Below are 12,325 nucleotides of genomic sequence, written 5' to 3'. Positions count from 1 at the left end.
GCGGAATCGGCGGTGACCACCTCGATGTTGTCGCCGACCCATTGTACGAGGCATTGGTGCATCGTAGACGGGATACAACAATTTGCATGTATCCAGTCTCGACCGAGTAGCATGTTGTAGGACCCTTTGCCATTAATAATAAAGAAAGTAGTAGGAAGGGTCTTACTGCCGATGGTGAGGTCGACGTAGAGTGCGCCGCGGGCGGGGGATACGTTGCCTTCGAAATCCTTGAGCATCATATCTGTCCTGGTCAGGTCGTCATCACTCTTCCCTAGTTTCCGGAACATGGCGTATGGCATAATGTTAACCGCGGCTCCTCCATCTACTAGCAATCTGGTGATGGGTCGGCCGTTGACATGCCCCTTGAGGAACAATGCCTTTAGGTGTTGTCGTTTGTCATCTTCGGTCTTCTCGAACGTGGCTGTCATTGGCTCCAAAGCCAATTGTGCCATCTGCTCTTCTATTGCCGACATGTTTTGTTGGTCGGCAGGAGTCATGAATTCCATCGGCAGTATGAAAACCATGCCGATGTCGGCTGCCGATTCGTCGTCTCCCCTGTCGTTTCTTTTGGGGCGCCAGACTTGAGACCTGCCATTTTTCTCGTCCGTCGTATGCCGTTGCTCTTCTTCCTGCTGTTCCCACTGGCGGAGACGTTGGATTCTTCGTTTTTGAGACTTGGTCAATCCATCAGGGCACCACCTGGGGTTCACTAGTTTGGTCCGTGGCCTGGCACGTTCCCATTCTGGTTCGCGTCCTAAGGGGTTCTCGTCTGATACCCGAGCATCGGCCATCTCTTCAAGTCGATCGTGAACGCTGACCTTGTTTTCTGGCTGGTTGTGTCGATCGAATCTGCCCCCCGGCCTATCGTTTCGCTCGCGCCTGTCTTCCGACCGGTCATATCGGTTACTTCTGCCCCCCAGCCGATCACGCACTGGAGGGCGCCGGTCTTCTTGTTCGCGCCAGTTCCTGCTGATCGGCTCTGGTCTTCCATCTCTGGAGCGAGACCTCCTAAACGGCTGATTGTTACGATACGGTCCGTTGCACTCAGGGCAATTATCGGCCGATGGCAACCTAAGGTTGCTTTCCCAACAGTGGATGAAGAACGGGCATCGCCAGTGATCTTCATGTCACCGCATCGCCTCTTCCCGGGATCTTGAGCGTTCATGTTGCCGTTGATATTTGTTGAGCAGAAATTGGGAAGTGATGGGCCTGCGTGGTTGTCCCGATCCGTCGTCATCGTCCACCATCCGCCGTTTCCCCTTGACGTCTTCGGGTATTGCTTGATTCCTGGGGTCTACGGCGCCGCTTTTCTTAGCCGATTCAGATGTCAGCACCTTGGTCTGGAGCGAGTTCTTCCCTGTGTCAACCATGTTGGTGGGGAAGGGGTGCTGGTCGATCTTCATCGGCTTGGCCGGCTTTGTTGGGACTTCAAATTTGAGTCTGCCTTGCTCGATGGCTGATTGTATCTGCTGTCGGAAGATTTTCCATTCATTTGTATCGTGGGAGGTGGCGTTATGCCACTTGCAATATTTCATCTTTTTCAGCTGTTCGGCCGACGGGATCGTATGGTATGGCGACAGTTTGATCTGTCCTTCTTGGAGAAGAAGATCGAAGATTTTATCGGCCTTTGATTTGTCAAATCCGAATGTTTCCGGCTGCTTTTTTCCGAATGGACACGATATCGGCTTTTTTCCCTTTAATCCATTCCGCAAGGCCGATCTCTGTTTCTTCTTCGGATTCAACCTCCTCTAAGTATGCCACCTTCTTCTGGAAGTTCCTTCGTGGATCAAAAGGGCGTACTTCCTGACCAGACAGTCGGTGGACGATTTGGCTTAAGCTCTCAAACTCCTGCGAAGCATATTTTTCTTTGATATGAGGCAGGAGACCCTGGAAGGCTATGTCGGCCAATTGTGCGTCGGTCAAGGCTAGGGAGTAGCACTTGTTCCTAATCTCCCTGAACCTCTGCACATATGAGGATATCAACTCGTCACTTCTCTGTCTGAGGCTGGTTAAATCAGACAGCTTCATCTCATGTATCCCCGCGTAGAAGTATTTGTGAAACTGCCTTTCCAGATCAGCCCACGTAATTATCGAGTTGGGTGGTAATGTAGTGAACCATTGGAAGGCTGACCCAGATAGGGATGACGAGAAAAGGCGCACCCGTAGAGCATCTTGCGCCGCTGCCTCTCCGCATTGGATGATGAATCTGTTCACGTGTTCTACAGTTGAGGTATCATCCAGTCCCGAAAACTTGGTGAAATCGGGAACTTTGTACCGATGAGGAAACAACAATAAGTCATAGGTAGGCAGGTACGGTGTCCTGTATGTGTAGGTTTGCATCTTCGGCTTTAAACCGAATTGCTCTTGGATTACTTCCGTGATGCGTGCCGTCCAGTCTGGTTGTTGTTGATGGACTATCGGCTGGGGAACCGGCACGTGTTGGAACACTGGCGGCGGGATGACCGGGTGATGGGCGAAAGCGTGCGGCGCCTGATGTGTCGTAGCCGGCTGCGTGGTCGGGGTCGGCTGTTTGAATGGATCGGCCGCTTCGTCATACAGTATGAGCGGCGCAACGCCCCGAAGTATTTCCGTTGCTTCTGCCCCCCTGCTCATCTCCGGCGCGACTGGCTGATACTGTGGCATCGTTGGCCTAACGGCCGATCGGAAAGATGCCTGGAGTTGAGGACTTTCATGGCTGGCCGATTGATCCTGGACGGCCGTTACTGATGGTGCCCCCCAAGGCACTGAATTCAAAGGAGGAAACTGCGCGGAGGATAACTGAACGGAATGCGGCCGGAGATATGGCTCGCCGTTAGGCCCCAGAGGGATCGATGATGAGGAAGTGTTGGGACCTCCAATTGGAATTTGGATCGGCTGAGGAGCCGAATAAGGTACATTTGAATAACTCCTGATCGGGGCTGTAATAGGTGGGGCATACGCCGGTCCCTGGTACCCTTGGGACACGCCATTGGCCAAGGAGCTGATGACGGCATTGTATACCGTATTAGAAATCACCGGGAATTGATCAATGAAAGCTTGATAAACAGATTGTTGAACCATCTCGGACATCTTGCCCGAGTCCTCGGCGATTGTGATCTCGCGGGGGGACGGAAACAGAGTCTTTTTGACGGTTTCCCCGCTCCTGGTACGACTGAAGGATTGCAGACACGTCTTCCGGTAGTTTGCCATCTGTTTCTCCAATTTTTCCTTCTGGTCGTCCCTGAGGTCTGCTTCCGTCACTTCGATGACGTTGTCTTCCGAGACTTCGGCAGCTTTTGACATAGTGGCGGTTGTACTGGTCCCATCGGGCGTGCCAAAAGTGTGTTGGCGCTAGAAATCGGCTGATCGAAATCCCAGCATCGGACACACGACCCGGGAGAATCTGCTTAACTCCTGTTCGGGTGATCGCCTTGGTGCGGTTCGCGCGGCGTGCCAGCCAATATGACCTGTTGATTGGCAAGGAAAGAAACGTGTCAGATCCCAGAGTTTGCGATCGGCTAAAGTTCCGATCTCGAGATAGCTTATCAGCGAATCGGCCGATTTGCTGTAATAAAGAAATCGGCTATAATGCAGCCGATTACCGGGCAGCGTTAATAAAGAAGACTGCTGGAATAATCTGAACAACGCTACAGTAACAACACTAGGAATAGATCTAAATCGGCTATGCATAAAACAAATAGATTGAACAATAAATCACAAGAAAGCCGAAAGTTCCGATTCCTAGCTGGATTACTGGTGATAAAACTAGAACAACAGGTAAAACCTAGAATTCCAGTGAATATCGATAACTGATGAATAAATCTAAACGAAACGACAGCGATGCGCCCAAAGTTAAAGCTTAGACACTATTCGATAAACGAAACTTACAAGATCGACCGGAGGTCAAGTTGATGCAGCCCCGCCAACCCGTACGAACTCGTGAGAAAGAAGAAAAGTATTGGCGAAGTCGCCTGCTTGAAAGTAAGTACGAGGAAATAGTAGTTTGTTGTATTGAGTTGATGATGATTACAGATCTACAAGGGTGGCTATTTATAGCCTGTTACAAACGACTTCCTATCCGACTAGAACTCTATCTCTAATTTTAAACGAAAAAGAATATTTACAAGTACGACTCGTACTAGGTCGATTATCGCGCTCTTTATGGGCTGATTCCCTCTTCATCTTCATAATCCTCTTTAAGCCCATACCAGCCAAATCGCTCCAGCCTCCTAATCGGCCGATTTCTACCCACTCCATCGGCAAGGGAGAGCCGATTAGGGGCCACATGTCGGGGGCTCTGACTACTCCGACCCTGGGACCTAAGGTCGGGCGAGGTGGAGATCCTCCCTCGGAGGGTCGGGCGCATCCGATCCCAGGACTCGGGTTCGGGCGAGGCGGAGATCCTTCCTCGGAGGGTCGGGCGCATCCGATCCCAGGACTCAGGGGTCGGGCGAGGCGGAACTCCAAAGGTCAATCGGCCAATCCTCGACTGTAGCACCAATTCGGTCGATTTCCAACCATCACCCCTGTGTCTCGCCGCATCTTCTGATTTATTCCTTCCCTAACGCCGATTTTACACGTGTCAAAATCTGGCGTCAACACCTTTCATAAAGTTTTATATATCTAAGATCAATTTCGTATTAAATATTCCTAACCTACGTAAATAACCATGACAAATTCTTAGTATAATTTTTTAATATAAACCATAATGTTTTGTATCTGCTTACAAAATTTGAACTCAAAATTCTATTCATACAGAGAGAAAAAAGAGAGAAATCTAATTAGGGGTTAGATGGGATAAATAAAATAGTTCAGGGGAGTAAAGTGAGCTCAAATTTTGTTCAGGTGTTAAGCGGACAAAGTGGATAGGTGAGGGGAGTAAAATAGAATTTTTATATGATTAAAATCATTTCTCTTCCAGCCCCCCACCTAACAAACTTCTAAACCACCACATCTATATAACCTGAGCCACATGGGCCCAGCAACACCATCACTAAAATTCTTGACCAGCCTGGCTCAGATAAGAAAATATGTCAAACCTAAAAATCTTAACCATCCTGGCTTAAAAACTTACCAAAGTTTTGGAGCAAATCATACCAGATTTGCCCGCTTGGCAACGTGGTTGGTTGTTGCCAGTTGCCGCCATTGCCACTTGCCATGGAGGAAAAAACTTGGGAGCCCAAAAGGCCAAAACAGCCCGATTTTTGGTTTTGGAGGGGAAATCGCGCGCCCGCCTGATTTCCATTCCCCACCCCACCAAAACCCCGCGCCCTCCATATCTGCTTCAAACGCGGCGAGAGAGATTGGCGAACGCGGCGCACGAACACGGCCGACGGCTCAGCCCCAATCCAACCACCGCGCGCCTCGGCTCCCCTCCCCGCCCCGCCCCGCCCCTCCCCACCCCACTCGCATCCCGGCGCGTGTGCAGCGAGGGGGCGACCGGTCTCCGCCTCCGCCGTCGCCGCCGACTCCCCCACGGTGCGCTTCTCGGCCCCTCCGTACCCCACCTCTTCTCTCCGTGAATCCGGCGTGGTTTCGGGGTTTCCGGTGCGCGCCTGCTCGCCCGACGGAATGCCGTGGCCGGAGTCTGGAACCGATGTGGTTGTGCGCGCGGAGGAGCGTGAGTGTGTTCCGAGTCTAGTCTATCGGAGCGCTCATTCCGTTTGGTTGAGATGGGAGAGTAGGGATGGGAGCTTCTTACGCGGGGATTGATCTGATGAGGAGAAGCGAAAGGGCTGGGCGTTAGAGGGGCCATCGAGCCTCTCTCGTAGATCCGTTTCAAATACTAGGATTGAATTTGACGGGAAGTTCATTTGAGGTGGCGCGAAGTTTAGGTGATTAAATCCTGCAGGATTTAAGGAGTTGGAAAATTACATTCTAGTGATAACTCTTGCAATGAAGAAAAACACCGTTGCCCCAGTTGTTACATTCTGATGCAGAGTAACTGCAAAATCCTGCTTCTATAAAACAAAAGGCAAAACTCGTGGATTTGATATTTCATCCGTAGACAGTGCTTATCGCACAGATTGTTTCCAGCATTATAGGCGTTTCAATTCCTTGCTCTTTCTAGTGTTGTACACTTCCACTTGTACAACAGTGCATTATAAACTGAACTAATCTATGGGTGTCATTTGTTAAACAAGAATAAATGTGATATTTTATTTCTCTAGTTATTTAAAACTTGACCATTGGGAGAGACATCCGGCTTGGTTCCCTTTTAAGAAGAGGGGGAGTAATGAACCCCTTAAGGAAGTTCTCACATGACCTGTGAGCACCCGGGTTTAAGACATGTTTACCATCTTTAAGACAATACATGCAATTTCTCTTTGTCGTATCTACCAGCAGATCATGCGACAAATTAATTTCTCGTTCATCGCCCTTTCTAACTTTGTTTTGCATAGATAATTGCATTTCTTATGATTGAATTTTCATTGTATGACCAGTCTGCACAGCAAGAAGACACTGGCCTCCACTGCACCTGGTGCCCTCTGTTGCTGTCACTATCACTATCTAATGCACGGTATCTTCTTGGTTCCCTGTCCACGTGATCATTTTACCTTCTCTTTGCAAATTTTTGTGGTTCTGGATTTTTTATGCACACCTGCTCAGTGAAATGCCTGGCCAGAAAATCTGGAATCCACATGTCTTTTTTCAATCTGTACTGGCACTTGTTCCGTTTGGGTGGGACTTTTGGAGAGTATGACAGGAAACTTTTCTCTTGATGATGATGCTGGGTTTAATCAGAGAAGTGACCTATATGGTTTGATTTTTTCGAGGAAACTATGCAGGCCTGAGAGGATCTAGGCTCATGTAGATCTATTCTGAATACAAAACAAATTTTACAGTGCTTTAAGGTTGTTCTACTAACTTAAAAAATCAGTTGTTGTACTATTAATAAAAGGTTGTTGTACAGTGGGAAAAATTAAGGCAATTAAATTCTGCTGGATTGTATGGAGTTGGATATGGCATTCTAGTGATGAATGGTGCTTTGTCCAGTTGTAGTTCTGGCAAGGGGAAAAAATCACTTCTGTATTGTGATTTGCCCCATTGGTAAAGGCTTAGCTGACATAATGCAGGATAACTGTAAAAGTTTGCTTCTGTACACCCAGGAGCAAAAACTTGCTGATTTGATATTTCTTTATATTAAAGCAGTACTTTACACATGTTCTATTTCCAGCACAAGAAGCATGTTCTGTTTCTTCTGTTTTGCCAATGTACTTCTAAACTGAATAACGAAATGTCTATTAAAGATATGTTATTGGGTAAACAAGAACAGATGAGATTTCCTGACATTTTTGCTTTTTCCATGTAAATTTCATAGTCGAGAATATGTCTCACTTGTCATTGTTATTTCTCAGTGAATCAATACAATAAATAAATACCACATCGGTCCCATCATATGTTCAGTTCATTCTTTTATTAAGATGCCTGCATTCCTTTTTTCTAAAAAAAATCTGCATCCCTTGTGATGAAATCTTCAAATTGATTGCTCTAGCTGGGGTTTCAAATTTCCATCTGCAATCACTAGGATGTTAGAGAAAGTGTTCATTAGTTGAAGCAATTGTAGATTGATTGCTCCAGTAATTCTCCAAAAGCGCTCCAATTCGGTTCTTAACATGTATTAGGTGTCCCGTTATAGGACTATGTATGAAAATGGAAAGTTAGAATACTGGAAGTACATGATTTCAGATGAAATGTGACATGGCAGCCAAATATGGATATGAATACACTTGTGTTCTGTTTCCATAAAAAAAACTTTGCAAAGGAAAAAGAGACTTGTTCTTATGGCTAGTTGCTATTTTCAGGAAACAAGTAAGAAGAGGGGAGGGGGGGGGGGGGGGGGGGAGTGTGTTGAGAAAATCTGTACGCCACAATTATCTCAATATGTTGAGAGCTGTTAAAATATGATAGAATAGTACAGAAACAAAACATAGGTATATGAAGGATCAAGTCCCATCGGTTATTTTGTTTCACTATATGGAGAAAAGAAGAAAATTAAAGGAAATTGTGCAAAAATGTTTATCATTAGATAGGACTGCATATTGCTAATACAGTAATACAGGAGCTGTAACTCACATACTTCATTCTCTTTTGTTCAATAAACGAACTGCAGTATTAGTAGAAACAATCAACATTTTTGTTCTTATGTGTTTTTATATGTTCTCCATATTACTTATCCAAGTAGAAGATTTAGTTTGGTAGAGAAAAGGAAAAGTATTTAATTGCAGCATTGCTTTTGAAATTATTTTGTTTTCTTTCATACTCCGGTTGGTATGTTCTAAAGTAATAACATCTCGCACACTGATATGAATTTGCAATTCTACGACCTAACTGATGTGTTATTTCTTATGCAGGATCATGATGAAGACAAACCATATAATTTGCTGTTAAAATACTCCACAAGATTGCTATCTTTTCCTCAGCTGATCACAATGGAATGCAACAGGGAAGAAGCTTCAAGAGCTAAGGATCTAGCTGTGATAAAGCTGCAAGAAGCAGACTATGCTGGGGCCAAAAGGATTGCCCTCAAGGCTCAAAAGCTTTTTCCTGGCCTTGAAAATATTTCTCAGCTGCTAACTGTTTGTGAAGTCCACTGCTGTGCTGCTGTTAAGATCAACGGGGAGACGGACTGGTATGGTATTCTTCAAGTAGAAACAACTGCAGATGACGTGTTACTCAAGAAACAGTACCGCAAACTTGCTCTCTTACTCCATCCAGATAAGAACAAGTTTGTGGGTGCGGAAGCTGCTTTTAAGCTAATTGGAGAAGCTCACATGATACTGACAGATCAAGTAAAACGTTCATCTCATGATTTCAAAAGGAAGCAAGTTATTGCAACATCTGCCCCTGTACCGAAGAAGCGTGGACGGTCATCAAAGAAAACTGATCATGTTGCTAAGAGGGCCAATAAGGAGAACACTGATGCTGGATATTCAACTTTCTGGACCGTTTGCTTGGCTTGTGGTACAAAATATCACTATCCATGTAATTTGTTGATGAGACTTCTCCGCTGCCAGATCTGTTCAAAGAGTTTCCTTGCTTATGATTTGTATAAGAAACCTTCTGTCGGAGTGGAAGCATCAAATCCATGGAGTGGAATTTGGATGCAACAACAAATGTTCCCTCCAAGTCAAAAAACCCACGTCAGCAACCAACAACACAACTATCAGAGTGTCCCTGGTCAGCAAAATCCTGTCAATGGTCATCAAACTCCTGTCTCTAACCAGCAACAGCAACCTCAGAATGTATCTGATAAGCAAACTCCTGACATTAACCAGCAACAGCGACCACAGAAATTCCCTTTTAGTTCAGGGCCAAAGAATGTAGATTCTCATCCATGGGGTGGATTTGGGATGAAACAGGAAACGTTCCCTCCAAGTCAGCAAGCAAATGTTACTAACCAAAAACTCTACAATCAGAGGACCCCTGGTCAGCAAAATCCTGACAATGGCTCTCAGGCTCCTGTCACTGACAATAACCAGCAATCTCTGAAAGTTGCGGGCAAGCAAAGTCCTATCGTTAACCAGCAACAACAATCTCAGAAATCTCCTTTCAATTCAGGATCAAAGAATGTAGTGAATTCTCAGGGTGCAGCCTGTCCCAACAGTTATGCAACTGGAAGCAGTAATCTTACAGCTGAAGCTGTAGCTTGTAATAGCATAAAGGTTACAAGGCCATCATTGAATGATCAAAATGTTGAAGATAGAACTAAACCACCTGTTGTGAATTCTGATAAAGTTCCTCTAGCAAACGAGCAAATGAGGGCAAAGGAGGTAGCTACAGGATCCAGTTATCATGTTGCTGTAAATGGTAGACGAGTTGCTAATGAATGTGTTCTTACTGCTGCAACTGCAAGTGCAGATAAAACATCTGGGCAGAATCCTTCTATATCAAGGCAGCAAGGAGACACTGTCATCAGTGAAGATCAATCTGATGGAAGTAGAAAAGGCAGCGATTCTCCTGCAAAGAAAAGGATAAGAATAGAAAACTCTTCCTGTACAGCTGGCAAAAGTGATCATATAGCAGAAAATGAAGGTGCTAAAGTGAGCAGCGAACACAAACTTAGTACTCCAAGCAAAGAGAACATCACAAATGAAAATGGAGAAGTGATCAATGGGAATCAAGATGCATTGCAAGGAACAGGAATAAAACAGGAAACTCCTAGTTCTGGAAGTGGAAGTGCTGCTGCTGCCAGATCTGTGAACAATAGTATTCCTGACAATATTACAGTTTCATGTCCAGATTCAGACTTCTATGACTTTGAGAAAAACAGGGATGCAGATCGATTCGCAGTTGATCAGATATGGGCAATTTATGATGATCATGATGGCATGCCAAGATACTATGCTCGAATTAAGCAGGTTTACTCTCCAAACTTCATGTTGCGGTTCACATGGCTAGAGCATGATCCTTTGTATGATGCTGAGAAGGCATGGTCTTCTAAGGAGCTGCCTGTTGCTTGTGGAAGTTTCAGAGTTGGAAAAACACTCTTAACTGAAGATACTAAGATGTTTTCTCATGTTATTTCTTGGACAAAAGGAAGGAAGAGGAACAGCTATCAGATTTATCCAAAGAAAGGTGAAGTTTGGGCAGTTTTCAGGGGATGGGACATCAACTGGAGTTCAGATTCCAACGATCATAGGCCTTATGATTATGATGTTGTAGAAATCACCTCAGACTTTGCTACGGGTTCAGGCACTTATGTGATTCCCTTGGTAAAGATTAAAGGTTTTGTCAGCTTATTTGTTCGATCAAGCAATGAAGCACCATTTCTGATACCTGGTGGTGACATGCTCAGGTTCTCCCACAGCATCCCTTTTCACAGGTTGGCACAAACTGACAGGCAACATATCCCAAATGGTGCTCTTGAACTGGATACTGCATCACTACCTACTGATCTGGAGAAAGCGTTTACTCCTGTAAACCTTGACAGCTGGGAGATGCCAGTTGGGAATACTGAACAGAGTCAGGATGGTACAGGTACAAATGTACAGAATGAAGTTGAGAAACTAAATCAGAATACAAAGAGTGCACAAGATAATGGCTCAGAAGCTTCAGTCATTGATGATCATGGTGGTGATGGATGGAATGATAGCTCTCAACCAGAATCTCCAACTAGTTTTGATTACCCTGATCCAGAGTTTTGCAACTTCACTAGTTTGAGATCATTTGACAAATTCAAGAAAGGTCAGGTTTGGGCACTGTATTCTGATACTGACAAGTTCCCGAAGTACTATGGTTTCATAAAGGGCGTCGATCCAGATGATCACACAATCCACATAAAATGGCTTGAGCACTGTCCATGTGCTCAAATGGAAAAGTGTTTAGTGGAAGACGGTTTGCCTATTGGCTGTGGAGCATTCCGGGTCAGCAGGCAAAGTGACATCTATGATTGTACAAGTGTCTTCTCCCACAATATGGAAGTGACGCTGATGCGTAAAGGAAAAAAGTATGAAATTCTTCCACGTGTTGGCCAGGTATGGGCTATATACAAGAACTGGAGCCATGCATGGAAATTTGAAGATTACTGCAGATGTGAATACTTTCTGGCTGAGGTCCTGGAGATTTCTAATGGTAATGTAACAGTGTCATGGCTTACTAAAGTGGAGGGCTTTATCGCAGTATTCAAGCCAGAGCAAACAGCTGAATCCAGGAGTGCCATGAGAGTAGCAAAGAGTGACATGATGATGTTCTCTCATCAGATTCCTGCCTTCCGCTTGACAAATGAGAACCTTTGTGGTTGCTGGGAACTTGATCCTGCATCAGTACCTGAAGTTTTACTGGTCGGAAAAAACATGTGAAATAATGACAAGATTGCTCCTAAGATAAGTTAATATCCTAAGATAAGTTAATAGGGAAAGTTTAGCCTGTGAAAAGTACAGGTATGATCTTGAACATGCATCATAAATTTTAACTAGAGTAGTTTTGCATGATTAAACATATGACACTTCTTCCACTCTTGCTAACTATTTATTTTTTCCCTCATGTTTTGCAGCTTGCTGTTGACAAAGATGCAGTGCTGGGTTTTGTATTTTGGTTGTTAGTTGTAGCTTGTGCCGAGTAGACAGGTTAATTCATTAGTTTGCTACCTGATGGCTGATGCCAAATGTTAAGTCTTGCAGGATCTCGCTTAGGTTTCATCTCACCATTCCATCTTTGTTGTGTGCATTGTAAATGTTTTGTTGGCTACATAGTTGATCGCAGCTCCAGTTGTATGCACCTTTCTAGTGGGAATGCTTGCATACAATTTGGAGACTTTGGCAGCATCAGCATATATTTATTAATCCTCCATATTTGAAAACTAGTTGCTGCTTGTCCAACTCAAACAGAAGGTGCTAGATGGGCA

General features: G+C 45.1%; 1 protein-coding gene across 1 annotated transcript; it reads left to right on the top strand.

The window, feature by feature from the left end:
• The first annotated feature begins 5,275 nt into the window (after positions 1–5,275).
• LOC117845389 (uncharacterized) lies at positions 5,276–12,299 on the top strand. The gene is made up of 4 exons (XM_034726417.2): positions 5,276–5,457; positions 6,423–6,499; positions 8,334–11,861; positions 11,975–12,299. The coding sequence occupies exon 3, from the start codon at positions 8,412–8,414 to the stop codon at positions 11,778–11,780; it is 3,369 nt and encodes a 1,122-aa protein (XP_034582308.1). The 5' UTR covers positions 5,276–5,457; positions 6,423–6,499; positions 8,334–8,411; the 3' UTR covers positions 11,781–11,861; positions 11,975–12,299.
• The last annotated feature ends 26 nt before the right edge of the window (positions 12,300–12,325 follow it).

This window comes from Setaria viridis, chromosome 2, assembly GCF_005286985.2.
Source record: "Setaria viridis chromosome 2, Setaria_viridis_v4.0, whole genome shotgun sequence".
Taxonomy (NCBI): domain Eukaryota; kingdom Viridiplantae; phylum Streptophyta; class Magnoliopsida; order Poales; family Poaceae; genus Setaria; species Setaria viridis.
Note: the sequence above shows the minus strand (reverse complement) of the source record. Positions and strands in the feature narration are given on the sequence as shown.

What these genes read in the sequence shown, in the direction of transcription:
- LOC117845389 (XM_034726417.2), top strand. Translation starts at nt 8,412, where the DNA reads ATGGAATGCAACAGGGAAGAAGCTTCAAGAGCTAAGGATCTAGCTGTG.